This window comes from Trichechus manatus, unplaced genomic scaffold (genome assembly GCF_000243295.1).
Source record: "Trichechus manatus latirostris isolate Lorelei unplaced genomic scaffold, TriManLat1.0 scaffold00239, whole genome shotgun sequence".
In the NCBI taxonomy this organism is placed as follows: Eukaryota; Metazoa; Chordata; class Mammalia; order Sirenia; family Trichechidae; genus Trichechus; species Trichechus manatus.
The window spans coordinates 689,508-704,978 of record NW_004444175.1 but is presented as its reverse complement, the minus strand read 5'-3'; the positions used below and the strand labels follow the sequence as shown (position 1 = coordinate 704,978).

General features: G+C 36.4%; 1 protein-coding gene across 1 annotated transcript in view; it reads right to left on the bottom strand.

Annotated features, from left to right (window-relative positions):
- SCLT1 (sodium channel and clathrin linker 1) overlaps positions 1-15,471 on the bottom strand; it is a 202,004-nt gene that overhangs the window by 67,849 nt on the left and 118,684 nt on the right. The window contains exons 12-14 of the mRNA XM_004389281.2: positions 11,950-12,127; positions 9,100-9,198; positions 4,288-4,359 (exon numbers count right to left, since the gene is read on the bottom strand). Coding sequence (XP_004389338.1) covers positions 4,288-4,359; positions 9,100-9,198; positions 11,950-12,127 — 349 coding nt within the window. The remainder of the gene's footprint in view (positions 1-4,287; positions 4,360-9,099; positions 9,199-11,949; positions 12,128-15,471) is intronic.

Genomic DNA, 15,471 nt, shown 5'->3' with positions numbered 1-15,471 from the left:
GGAATTAATTAAATAAATCATGGTTCCCTACAAGAGAATACTCTGCAGCCACCAAAAAAAAAAAAAAAAAAAAAAAAAAAAAAAAAAAAGGAGAAATAAAATTGTTTGTTTCTAAGGGGAATACCACAGTTACTTTACCAATACAGGAAGGCCATATGGATTAAAAAAAAAAAAAAAGCTCAGTCCTCAAAGAGCTACATATGACAGGATTTCAGAAATTGCCTCCAGCTACAGAATACCAAGGAGTTCTAAGTTAACAGACTAGGTGGTGACAGAGGTTGGGGGAATCCAGAGAGAAAAAAATAAACAAATAAGACCCCTTAGTTACGGAATCGATGGCAACACATTATCACACTACAGTTTTTCTTTTCAGATACTGTTATCACATATTTTGAAAAGGGAACATAGAACTGGACAGAGGCACACACAATACCCTAATGGATAACCTGTGGCCTGAAAGGCACATGGATATATAAATATAAAACCATTTAATCGTTTCTGTGCAAAACTTACAGCCAATGGAACTACTACTAAAAATGTTTTATAAACATGAACATAAAAAACATTTCTTCCCAGAAGGTTTTAATCAGAAAATTCAGCAAGGATATCAATTAATAAAATTTAATATTTTACTAATGAGAGTAAAAAGTAAAAACAATTATTGATTCTTCAGTTATTATTTTTTTTAGTTTTTTATAGCCAGAGAACAAGTATGGCTATTTTCTACTAATTGTGGATCATGCTTTGGATGAACGTGTACTGCTGACAGCATACTACCACTACTACTGCTGTTGCTGTTGGGGGCCGTCAAGTTGATTCCGATTCACAGTGACCCCACGTGACAGAGTAGAACTGCCCCATAGCGTTTTTTTTGGCTGTAATCTTTAGGGAAGCAGACTGCCAAGTTTTCCTCCCACGGAGCTGCTAGATGGGTTCGAACCACCAACCTTTCGGTTAGTAGCCGAACGCCATGATGTTCAATTATCTTTATCATAACTTTATTTTTTATAGAAGTAGTGTATTTCACTATGTTCTTAATTTTAGGAGACGCTTCCAAATTATGACCCCAAATTAATCACCTCGGATTATAATAATGATCTTTAACCCTCTGCCAAAACTAAGATAATCAATTTATATTTATTATCTTTTATTAACAATATTCTTAGCGAGTATAAGAAATACATCGCAAACATTCCATATATTTTCATATAGTAAGTTGCTAACCTATGACAAAGTAGCTTTATGGTGTAAAATTTGTGACTTCTCCTATCTTTATAACTCCTCCTATGTGATTTTTAATGTAGATGCTAATAACAAAGTTTGATCCATTTCTGGGTCTGGCTAAACCCATTGCCATCAAGTCGATTCCAACTCATGGTGACCCTACAGGACACAGTAGAACTGTCCCGTAGGGTTTCCAAGGAACACCTGGTGGATTGGAACTGCCAACCTTTTGGTTAACAGTCGTAGCTCTTAACCACTATGCCACCAGGGTTTCCAGGGTCTGGCTAGTAGGGTATAAAGAAGTGTGTTATGTATCCCTCTTTACCCAATCCACGATTTCATTGCCAAATGATAATACTTGAAAGAATATTTGGTTAACCTGAGGTAATAAATGTAAAATGAAACAAAAACTGAAACTTTTTCGGAGAAGAGGTACCATGGCCGAAAGGTTGATGGTTAGAACACACCTAGACACTCTGCGGGAGAAAGACCTAGCAATCTGTTCCCATAAAGATTACAGCCTAGAAAAAACCCTATGGGGCAGTTCCACTCTGTCACATGGGGTCGCTATGAGTTAAAAATCGACTGGATGGCACCTAACAACAACAACATATTCACTATTAGAAATTCAAAAAGTACTAAAGCAAACAATAAATGCTACTATTACAAGGTTTTCACAGATATTAGCTACATTAATAACCATCAACATTCCCTACCTTTTGGGGAATGTTACAAAATAATCAATGATTTTTTTGTTTTTCAAGTACTCATGGAATATTTCCAAAATCACACCACAGAGTGTACCATAAAGGATGTCTCAATAAACAGTAAGAATCAATATCATATAGACCATGTTCTGTGACCACGATGTAACCAGATTAAAAATCAATGATAAAAAAACAGTATAAATCCCCATGTATTTGGAAATTCAAAAATAGACTTCTAAAAAATTCATGGAGCAAAGAAAAGATCATAATGTATGCTTCATTTTACATTTGGGTATTTTATAACGAATCATCTCCCTCAATTGCTATAAAAGTTAACAGCATCATATGCAACTTGGCAGAATTAAAATCTTGAAGACTCTCAAGAAAAAGTATATTTAGTAGGAGGAAAAAAAAAGGCTGTTAGGTGCATGTTGTTCCCCAAAGGAAGACATGTGGCTGGCGATAACACTGACTCTGGCTCTTTCTTAAACTTAATAAAAAAACATCTGCACACTAACCTAAAATATATGTTTTTCTCTTCCCTGTAAGGATAACTGAATTTTGAGTTGGTTAAAAGTATGCTTAACTTATCTCCCAGACTTCATCTTTATAGCATAGATAGCAAAATTGGTACTTATTAATAGAAAAACAATAGTCAGGCATTAGGCTATTATGACTCTCTCAAACTGTCGGCTAGGTTTTCTGAGAAAATCTGCTTTTTAAAGTAGCTTAAAATGACTTCCTTTGAATATATATATTTTTTAAACATACTTAATATTTCAAATACTTTTCAATTAGACAGTAGAGTTTTCCCCATAGAATCTAAAATATGATATCAGATAATATTTCATATCTTTAGTAGAATTATTTTACTATAAAGCATAAGAAACAGCTTTTGCAATTATCTGAAATTGTCACAGTTTTTTACTCTAAAGTTAGCATGTATAGCTCTGGTTGTTACATTGTAAGCGATTATTTTAAAAATCCCTGCAGGTGCTTAACCAGTCCATATCCCTTTGGGGAAATAGAATAAACGTTCTTCTCCTTCAAGAGTTTACAATCCATTCACTGATCCTGGACTGGGTAGGACCCTGCTACTCCTTTTCTTCCCCAAAGATCTGAATCTTTTGGTAGCTAATCAGCCCATGAATGAAAACAAGTAAAACAGTAAGGTGACAGATGAGGAAGCAAAACAAAAACAACAAAGAATTAGCCATGACTAACTGGCCACATTGCATCCCATTCATTTTACTTAACATTCTTACATCATTAAACCAAATGACATTACACAAATAGAAAGCAATACTGTTCCTTGTTCTATACATTCAGCACCTATACACTATTATTACAGTCCATCATATACACTACAGCGTTTCTAGAATGTGGAAAGACGTGATCTGTCTTTTAGAAATGCTTAAATATCAGTCAATAAATATTTACTAAAAAATAATAGTGTGTAAAATAGGATAGTAGGCAGTGGAGAAAATGAAGGAAGGCCTAAGACTCTCCTACTTTGAGGAGCTTGCAATCTATCTGGAGAGATAAGATTTCCGTAAAGAAGAGGGAGACTAACATAAACTAATACACGATATCTATTTAAGACATAATTCATTGCTAAATTGTTCAGAGATTAAAAGCGATATAGAGTTTCAGAGAAGACGAGGGTTTGTGAAGCTACAAAATATCTTCCCAATCCCTAGATATTCTTGTAGTTTTCTTCTCTTGTAAGCGAGGTTATTATTCCACTTCATCAAATGTTCAAGTTAAATTTATATTCTTACGGAGCCCTGGTGGCACAGTGGTGAAGCGTTCGGCTGCTTACCAAAAGGTTGGCAGTTGGAACCCACCAGCCGCTCCTTGGAAACCCTATGGGACATCTACTCTATCCCATAGGGTCACTATGAGTCAGAATCGATTCAACGGCAATGGGTTTTGGTTTTATCCTGCCTCTAGTCCACAAACACTCTTTCCTCTCCCCTCTTTGCCTACTCATCCTTTAGTACTCATTTCTTTTGAGACGGTTTCCTATCTTCCTTGCTTCTAGGTACCATATATATTTTCTCTCTCCCTCATCTCCCAGATGAGGAGCTACAGCACGATGTGTCAACAGTACCCTGTGTTTTCTCTGTCAAAGACAAGTAATCGTAGTAAAATGTGGTAAGTACCATCTATCTTTCCCACTTGACTACAAGCTCCACGATTGTAGGAAACACGTCTCTCTTGATTTTCACTCCTTTTCTAGCACAGGTCCTGGCTTAATAAATCTCTTCTGAATGAATGAATGCCCAACAATATGTATCTTAGCCTTTAAAATAAGCAACATTTACAAGGTAATATCAATAGTCTTCTAACATACCATTTGAAGGGCTGAAAGTTCTTCTGTTAATCGAGAAATCTGCACATTATATTGTTTTCTTGTGTTTGCAACCTGTAAATTAAGATATTTAGAAATTATTTAGGCCCAGAATGAAAATGATTTATATCTGATGAAAACATTTAGGCCAATAATTTTTTTTTTAATTGTATTGTAGATGAAGGTTTACAGAACAAACTCACTTCTCATGAAACAATTAGTACACATATTGTTTTGTGACACTGGTTACCAACTCCACGACACTCTCCCTTCTTGACCTGGGGTTCACTATTACCAGCTTTCCTGTGCCCTCCTGCCTTCTAGTCTTTGTCCCTTGGCTGATGTGCCCTTTTAGTGTTGTTTTGTTTTATGGGCCTGTCTAACCTTTGGCTGAAGGGTGAACCTCAGGAGTGACTTCAGTACTGAGCTAAAAGAGTGTCCAGGGGCCATGCTCTTGGGGTTTCTCCAGTCTCTGTCAGGCCAGTAAGTCTGGTCTTCTTTTGTGAGTTAGAATTTTGTTCTATATTCTTATGCAGCTCTGTCCAGGACCCTCTGTTGTGATCCCTGTCAGAGCAGTCAGTGGTGGTAGCCAGCCACCATCTAGTTGTACTGGACTCAGTCTGGTGGAGGCCGTGGTAGCTGGGGTCCATTAGTCCTTTGGACTGATCTTTCCCTTGTATCTTGTTCTCTTCATTCTCCCTTGCTCTTAAAGGGGTGAGACCAGGGGAGTATCCTAGATGGCTGCTCACAGGCTTTTAAGACCCCAGACGCTACTCGCCAAGGTAGAATGTAGAACATTTTCTTTATGAACTGTTATGCCAATTGAGCTAGACATTCCCTGAGACCATGGTCCCCACAGCACTCGGCCCAGTAATTTGGTCCCTCAGGGAGTTTGGATTTGTCTACGGAGTTTCCATGACCTTGCCTTAGATAACTTGTGCTGGCTTTCCTAGTATTGTGTACTGTCTTTAGGGTAATAATTTTGGTATAAAAAATAAATTGTAGCTTTTAGGGCATAAAAGACAAATGAGCAGATATAAACAGCCAGGAATTTGTCATGAGAATGGAAGGAGAGTAAGTGAGTTGTTATATTTAAAAGAATAGCAGTTCTCAAACTTTTTGGCCTCAGGATCCTCTTTAAACACTAAAAATAACAAAACTTTGTTTATAATGGGTTCTTTGTATCAATATTTACTATATTAGAAATCAAAAATAAGAAAAGATTTATAACATTTACTTATTAATCTTTGCAAAAAACAATAATAAAGTCATAACATGTTAACACAAATAACACGTTTTAAGACAAATAACTATAATTTCCAAAACTAAAACATTTTATGAAAAGAACAGAATTATTTTATAGTTCTGCCAATCTCTTTAATGTCTGACTCAATAGAAGACACCTAGATTCTCATATCTGCCTCTGTATTCAATCTGTTGTGTTATTGCATATCAGGTACTCTCCAGAAAAACTCACTATACACTCGTAAGAGAATGAGTGAAAAAAAAAAAAAAAAGGTCTTATTATAATTGTGAAAGTAGGTGTGACCTCAAGGATCCCCTTAACCACACTTTGAAAACTGCTTCCATACAGCAAGTGAAGAGAAAAACTTTTTAAGACACTTTTATAAATAGTACATTTTTAAATATTGCACATCATATCCTATTGCTAAGAAAAACCTTTACGTGAATTAACATTTTAAATATCTGTAGAATCAGTGCAATTTATGTGCACAGAGCATTTCGAAGAATTAGTCACCTCTCACCAGGTATGCGCCTGTGACAAGTTTTTTCTAATAATTATTCATGCTTTTAAAAAAAGACTGTAAGAATACTGACACCAATGGCATATCAATAAACTTTTATGATCATTGGGCATTTTCTAGGGTCAGAATCTTGTAAATTATTTCTAAAACAACATGTAAACCTTGTTTAGAATATTTACAACACTGTCATATATTTTATTTGGTTAATAACATGAGTTTCCTTTTTGAAGGCCTGCCAAGTCTATTACAGGAGGGTAAATTTTAACTCTGTTTTAGATTATAATTGACATAGATTTTTCCTATGAATAATCATATTAAGGATAAGTCTATTCTGTTCCTTGGTCAGTAATAATCACAACTAGCATTTATTGAGGATTAATGTGTATTAGGCACTGTTCAGAGTGTTTTATGTATATTATTTCATTTAATTCTCACAACCATACAATGAGGTAGTTATTATATCCATTACAGACAAGAAAGACTGAGGCACAGAGAAATTAAGTCACGAAGGTTCCTAGAATACCAAAATTTTGGTTCTTATAAGACCAGTCATTATCTGTCTAGACCTCACATAATTTTTTAAAAAGTGATCTTGTTAGTGTCTAGAAATGATATAGTTAACATAAGGGGTTATGATCATAGTAAGGTTATATTTTCAGTAATGCTAATAAATTAAACTGAATTAAACTATTCATACTTTTAAAAAAGACTGTGTAAGACTACCGTCTTTTTATGCAAATAATGCATGCCTTTTGCATTTGTTTGCCAGCTGCATTCCCCACCCAGGCACCTTTCCCATGGCAATCCTCTTCCACATGTTGCTGTAAAACAAAAAATCAGCATAGCGCATTTATGAAAATACCTCGCGGGAGGGTATGGCTGGCAAACAAACACAGAAGGTACATGTTATTTGTGTAAAAATATGGTACTGACACTGAACTTCTGTGCTCCAAAGGTCGAACTTTCTAGGGTCAATATCTGTTAAACACTATGTAAACTCTGATTCTGTGAGCAAAAAAACAAAAAAAAATTATGTAAGATAGGAACATATTTATGCACGAAAGCTGGAGAGCTAATCTGAGGACAGAAATGGATAGTGATGGTAATGGATTATAACTTATAAAAAAGATCCATGCGATATTAAAAAAAGCTGGGGGGTAACACTTCTTTATAGAAGAATGACAGGTAATAAATGTACAGAAGGAATGATAGCAGAAAATCATTTTCAAATCTCCCACATAATATTTACTTTAGGCAAGGATCATCAGTGGATGCTAAAACCAGTAGGTGAAAGATTGGGGTAGAAAAGGATCTGTTCACGGTCTTAAAGTATCTCTTCCAATTACTAATCAAGTAGACAGTGTAGAGATGTGGTGGTACCACCTTAACCATCTGGTCAAGTTTAGCATCCCCAGTAGAAGCACACCTTGACATTATAGCTTCCTGATGTAAGAAACGGATGGTACATACCATCACCTTGCAGAAACGACCTGAATCCAATCATAAAGAAACAGTCATATGAATCCAGACTGTACGATATTCTGCAGGACAACTGGCCTGGACTCTGCCAAGGGTTCTATGTCACACACAGAGGAAAGCAAGGGATGAAACTAAACTGATGGAGCCCAGAGAGATAAGCAGCCAAACATGACCTGTAAACTTTGACTGGATCATGGATTTAACACAAAACAAACGAAACAAGCCATAAAGAGTATTTTAAAGGAAACGGGGAAATTTGAGTGTGGATTGTTTTGAAGTAATGTTGACTTTTTTTCCCCCTTCAAGGTATGGTAATAGTGGTGTGGCTGTGTAGAAAAATGTCCTTTTTCTGGGGAAATAGATGCTGAGGTACTTAGGAGTAAAGTGTCACGATGCTTGCAGCATACATTTGAATGATCCCAGAAGGGAAGTGTGTGCACTTATACAGAGAGAGATGGAATGGGTGCAGCAAGACATTAAGAACTGTCTGGGTGAGGGGTAAACGGGTGTTCATTGCACTGCTCTTTCAATCATTTTATGGATTTGAAAATTTCTAAAATTAAAAATAATACACAACTAATGGCAATTTCTAGCTCTAGAATCAATAGACTTGTGTTTGTACCCCAGCTCTGCCACCTCCTAGAGATGGAATCCTAAGCAAGTTACTTAACTTCTCTGTATTTCATTTTCTCATTTTTAAGATGGGTTTTTGTGGTTCTTTCCTTCTAGACTTACTTCACATTGTCAAACTTTACCACACCACTTATGAATTGATTCACATCCATACCAGGAGAAAATTCAAATATAAGTATGTCTTGAATATCTCTTTGTATGAAAATATACAACTCAATTACTTTAACTGGAGGACATTAGATTCAATCTTGATAATACAAATTGCAAACAACACAATTCACAAATTGTGTAAGTAGCATCATGATGCAATTGAAACAATGCTAGGGTAGTTTGGCTCTACCTATGCATATAGAACCTCTCAGGGGTTTCAGTTTCTTAACCAATCAAAAAGAGTTTAAACCAGACCTCACTGGTCCTGAGAAACTCTATACTGCAAACAACGCTAGGTTTTCTTCTCTTGCCTATTACGCATTTTAAGTTTATTTTTGAGCCTTCTTTTTAAAATTGTACTTCACCTGTGTTAGTCTTCACTACGTTCCTAGCCTAAATCCCTCTTCCCTCTCCCCTACTCAGTGGTAGGGGCTACTATCCTGAGATGCTTTGTACTTGAAGTATATCACAATTGATGCAATTATCAAAAGATACCTTCACTGTTGAGTTGACTGTGACTCATAATGACCCTACAGGACAGAGCAGAACTACCCCCATAGGATTTCCAAGGTTATAAATCTTTACAGAAGCAGACTGCCACATCTTTCTCCTGCAGAGCAGCTGGTAGGTTCCGACCACCAACCTTACGGTTAGCAGCCAAGCACTTAACCTCTTCACCACCAGGGCTTAGCTGATGGGTAATCAGCTAGGTCTATCAGGCAAAAACTTAGGTAGTATTTAGTCTTTAGTTGTGATTTAAATCTAAATATAATTAAAACCCCCTTACTTCTTTCCTGGTTCTTATGGCAGCATCTTGTACAAGCCGAGAAACTGTTTCTTTCATTTTCTCGATATCTTCTTCTTTTTGCTTCTCTTCAAGCAGGGCCTTCAGAAAACAATCATTTTTAGTAATTATAGATCACTTCATTATTAATAAAGATAACATAATAAACGGGTAAAAACCTATCCATTAATCACTTTCTTGAAAGTAGACACCTTAAGTAAGTAAGATCTTGCCTTAAGTCATGAATGAAATTTACTTTCCCTCATCTCCGCACCTGCCCTTGCCCTAAGTAAAAAGTTGTTCCTTTTCTTGGGTATCCATTTAAGCCAGTATTACCATCACTTTTCCAGAGACAGCTGGAAATCCTAGAATTACTTTTGAATTTTCTCTCTCTTCAGTCCCTATATAAAATACGTCATCAAATCAAGGTATCCCATCTTTGGAAAAATCTCATGGAGTTCCCTTTCTATCATTTGCTATCATTCAGATTAGGTCCCTCACCACCTCACCCCCAGAGTGCCACAGACTCACCTACTTTGTCTCCTTAATGTGTTTCTGAACCTTCAAACATTTCCATTTCCCAAGTAAAGAACCATTCTCATGATCCTAGTTCTGTTACCAGATCATACCCCATTTCTTTGCTTTCCTGTGGTACAAAATTCCTCTAACGTTTGCTCCCATCCACTCTTACACTCACTCTGATTGGGCTTTCCCCACCTATGATCTCCATATTGATAACCTGAGTCTATTTTCAGTATTTATCTTATTTGATCTATCAGCAGCACTTGATATAATTGATTACTTTCTTTTCTTGTTTTACTTTTTTGGCTTTCAGCACATCACAGTATTGGTTCTCCTCTTACCTCACTGATCATTCCTTTTCAGTCTGCATTGCTGGTTCTTCCTCTTCTCCCAATCCTCTGAATATTGGACTACCCAAGGTTCAGTCCTTGGTCCTTTCTCTATCTATGTCCATCTTTTGGTGGTCTAATCTAATCTCATGGTTTTAAATATCACTTATATGCTGACAATACCCAAATTTATATTTCTAACCCAGATATCTTTCAGAGCTCTGAACCCTTCTGATTAGGTCTGACTCAATCTCTTTTTTACCACCTCATAATAAGTGGCCCTCTGTTCTGATCCCATTGTGTTCTAAAGATACGATACACATGCCCATCTTTGTTTAAAAAAAAATGTTTTTTAATAAATTTCCCCCTGCTTAAGTAAGTTAGTGAGAAGTAACAGCTGTTCTGATGTAAAATTCTGTGGGGAGAGCCGGATAATGAGGAAAGGAGGAACACCATAAGAAACTGAGTCCAGGGGGTCAAGAAGAAGGAATGCTAGTCTGTGCTTCCTGCTTGTTTGAATGATGGGGTGAGAGAACCCTTGCCTTCTTTGAACAAGAAATTGAAGATGGGAACTCTCTAGCAATTAAGCAATGAGCCCAGAGAGATCTTAATACGGTAGCCATAGACAGCCACTGTGAGGGTTTGTTGACTTAGAACTTGGGTGAGATTTTGGGGATAGGCAGGGAGGGTCACTACTTCCCTCTTTGTCTACTTTGCCCCACATGAAATGTTCGTTTTTAGTAATCTGACATTAAGCTTGCTCACATAGCTGGGCTGTGTAGGGCAGAAACAAAAAATGTTGTCCTGCCCTTATTTTTTTCTAGCCAACTTAGGTGTTCAGAACAATTCCCAAGCATACTGTCACTATTGTATGCCTCTTAACCATTCTACAATACAGTATTCAGATTACAGATTGGAATATTGCCTGAAAGGCATGATGAGCAGCTTAGCCTTTCCACAGTTTGGATTTGGATAATTATTTATTTTTCATTTCTTATTAGCTCTTGTATATCCAAACTTATAGCTTGTTCTGTTTTGAGCACCTCTCTTGGAAAACCCTCTATTGTGTAAAAAAGGGAATATAAACAAAACAAACCATTTCCTTTGTATCCCCCATATTTACTATGCATTCAATAAATGCTGGTTAAATGAATTAATGATTTAATGATCTCTACATAACGGAGGCAAACCCAAACCAAACCCACTGTTGTCAAGTTGATTTTGACTCATAGCGACCCTATAGGACACAGGACAGCTGCCCCATTGGGTTTCCAAGGCTGTAAATCTTTATGGAAGCAGACTACCACATCTTTCTCTGGACAAGTGGCTGGTGGGTTCCAACCACCAACCTTTTGGTTAGCAGCCAAGCGCTTTAACCACTGTGCTACCAAGGCACATGATGGAGGCAGAAACATTTAAAATAAATTTGTCTAATTTGTGACCTCCATAAATGATATATCATTCATATGGAAGTGGCATAAGACAAAAAAACATATATGATAGCATAGGAATTACGATGGTTAGAGTTAAAAAAGAAAAAGAAAAACAACTGTGATAAGATGGTGTCAGTTAATAATACTTCACAGCTATATTTAATTCAGGTCAATTAAACGTCTACTCTAGTAGAGCAATTATGTAGGTGCTGAGGAGGAAATAAAGATAAGATTCATCTGACTGAACTGAATATTATAGGGGATACTGCAGTAAAGTGTTATGATGGATTTTTTGAAAATATTAGACTATAAGGGATAAAGATTAGTTACACAGGGATTGGGAGACAGAAAACTCTGTTATTTATATGTTAGTTTTGGGAAAGAATCAATTGACATTTCATCATATTTTATGACACCCTTACCATTCAAGAATACGATATGTCTATTAATGGAAAGTGAGGCAGTTTTATATTCATACAGTTATTCTGCAGTCATTGTTTCTCTATTAGGCCACATGGGGGAATGTCCAATATTTTATTATTTATAAACATGTTTATTAGCTTTCTTACCTGATTTTTTTGAAGGTTAGCTTCTTCTAAGAGTTGTATGCTATTTCTGGCTCTTACAATAGCTTCAAATTTCTCATTCTCTAATTCCATGCACTTTGCTTGTAACTCTCTGCTCTGTTTTTCCAGATGTGTTTTCTCTTCTCTTAATTGGTTGGCTTCTTGGATTGCCACACATAATCTAGAAGTTAATAATTACATTTGAAAGTCAAAATTTTTAAAGGGAAGGAGGAAGATAGGAGATTTGCTGAGCATTTATTATAGGCCAGGCAGTATGTCAGTTACTTTCACATATACTTCCTGATTTGATCCTCAGAACAGCTCTGTCAAGTAGGTTTCATTATCTGCATTTTAAAAAATGAGAAATAGGTCCAGAGAGGTTAAGCAGTTGATTATAGTCACATGGCTAATAAGCAGTGGGGCTGAGACCTAGCCTAGATATTCCGACTCTAATTATGCTAATCTTTCTACGGTATCACATTGTATTATGTAGTTACATGACAATGTTATACAGCAAATCTGTAAGGAATGAGTTGTTCTTGGTATTTATGTGATCTGTTTTTCTTTTCCTTTTTTGCTTGGTTCTCCTTTCTACTCTCTTCCTACTATCTATGAGTCGCAATCGACTCGACAGCATACAACAACTATCTATCCAGGTAAACCATGCTAATTTACTAACATGTATCTTTGAAATATTTTTCTCCACAATCATATAATCATACATATACATGTCCATAATAGATACACACCTATCCACTGACGGTGTTTAAGCAATTTTTTTTGTATTATAAAAATTAATTTCATAGTATACACCCTTTTCTGCCTTTGCTTTTCTTATTCAGTAATATCTTGTGGAAATATCTGCAAGCAATATATCCAAAAGCTCCTTTCTAAGTCAGATGGATGTATCCTCATTTCACTGTTTATCTGCATTTCCCAGATTTCTAGAGATTGAAGCACATTTTCTTAAGTTTGTTAGCCATGTTGGAGGATTTTGCTTTTAAATTTCCTCTTCACATCCTCCGTCAATTTTTCTGATGGGTTATTTATCTTCCTTGTTCCTTTATAAGAGCTCTTTGAATATTACAGATGTTAATCCTCTGTCCTCTATGCTACAAATTTTTCTAAATCTCCTTTTTTTTTTTGCATATTGACTCTATGTAAGGAATCTTTTACCATGTTAAAATTTTTACTTTAGTACAGCTAAATTTGACTTTTTTTTTTTTTTTTTTTTTACAGCTTCTGGGATTTCAGTCTTTGTAAAAATAATTTTCCTCATCCACAGATTGTTAATGTAATCTCCTAGATTTCCTCAAAAGATTGCTATGGCTTTAATTTTTTTATTCCTAAATTTTTAATCCATCTGGAATTTATTTCTGAATGTGGCATAAGAGAGGAGTTCAATTTAACTTCCTTCCAGATCGATGACCAGCTAGTTGTATGAGCACCATTAGGAACTGAAGAATTAAAACACAACTTTTATTTTACTCAAAATGTGCAAATATCACAATTTACTTATGGATTGATTATCATGTTCTACTGATCTATTTGTCTAGTATATGCCAAATCATATTAATTTAATTACAGTGGCTTTATAACGTGTCCTGATACGTTCTGATTCCCTCACATTTCATACTTTTCTTTGTTATTTTCAAGCATTGCTTTTTTCTAAGTGGTGGAAAGAGATACTTTCTCTGTCCTCTCTTCCCTCCCTACCCACATACAAACAGAAGCACAGGGAGGAAGCTTCCCTGCTCCTAGCACACCTTGCACTCTTCCAGTGTTGAGAATTCAGAGAATCTAGCCTACTTTTTATATAATTCCTCTACGTTTTAAACATCCTTTTTTTGTTGTTGTTCAATAGATCTGTTCAACTCTGAATGAAGTGCGCTGAAGTCTACCACATTAGTCAGGGTTCTTACTTGCTAGCAACAGGAGCCAACTCTAATTTAAGCATAAACAAAAAAAACAAAAACACACCCAAAACCAATCCAGTTGCCATTGAATTGATTCCAACTCATGGCGACCCTGTGTGTTTCAGAGTAGAACTGCTCCATAGGGTTTTCAATGGCTGTGACCTTTTGAAAGCAGATCATCAGGCCTTTCTTCTGAGGCGCCTCTGGGTGGATTCAAACCACCGGTCTTTCAGTTAATAGCCAAACGTTAACTGTTTGAGCCACTCAGGGACTGCTAATTTAAGCAGAAAAGGAGTTTAAAATACCTGTTGCTGTCAGGTCGATTCTGACTCACAGTGACCCAATAGGAAAGGGTAGAAGCACCCCACAGAGCTTCCAGGGAGCGGCTGGTGTATTTGAATGGCCAACCATTTGGTTAGCAGTAGATCTCTTAACCACTGTGCCTCCAGGGCTCCAGAAAAGGAGTTTACTAAAAAGAATATTGGTTAGTTCACAGACTCACTGGGAAAGCGGGAAAGCCAGGTTTGAAGCTTTATAGCAAGGAGTATGCCCAAAACTTTACAGAATTGGTTGCTCTCCCATGAAGAACTATATCCTGGGATAGTCCCCAAACATGGAAGGGAGTTGCAATGCAGATGGCCAAAATAATGACCCATAACTGTATGTTCATCAAATCATCCTTGAATTTCCTACCTACTGCTTCATAGATTTAGCCGTCTTATTATCTGCTGTAATAAGACTTATTACTGTTGCATCTTTTTCAAAAGTCCCTCTTTATCTTGTTTACTACCTTGCCTGATATGAATATTACCATTCTTGCTTTCTTTTTGTTTATACCTTTAATTTTAAATTTAAAACAAATCCTCTTCATCTTTCATTTCTTTTCTTTCATTTCTTGACATCTCTGTTTTAGTTCATTTATTGTTTTAAGGAGGTTTCTAAAATACCATGTTACTGGGCTTTGTTTTTTAATCAAAATATGAAACTTTTGCCTTTTAATGGAATTCAGTCCCCTCATATTTTAGTGCAATGGTTTATACATAGATGTTATATATTCCATCTTCCTTTGATTAAAGCCTTTGTGGTGGAAGAAGCAGCAATCTTTACCTCTCCCATTGAGTCATCGGGAGGGAGTTTCCCTGATCCCAGGACACCTGGCCCTTTACTAGCATCAGTTCAATCCTTCAGCTTCACCCTGGCCTCTTGGGGGCCAGACAGTGCAGGCGTACTTATGAAGGGCTTATGTCAATTTCATCTTTCAAGAGTCCATGGGTCTCAATGGGGTAAGCCTGGTTCAGGGATCTGTGAATTCTGCTCCTTAGTCAAGGCTCTCTGATATTCATCTCCAAGCATCTCACCCAATCCATGTCAGAAAAAGCCTTGGAACATGTATCTCCAGAAGAAGTCTCAAAAAACTAAAGGTTTCACATGCACTCAACCATCTAGCAGTCCCAGCAGTCATAATGGCTTGAAAAGGCAGGTTGGTGTTGGAAGTGGAGTTACAATAAAGCATGTTCAGATAATCAGATTCCCAGGTTATGTTAGTATAATTTTATAACATAAAAGATGTATTACTACTATTCTTTTTTTTTTGTTTTTTTTTTTTTTT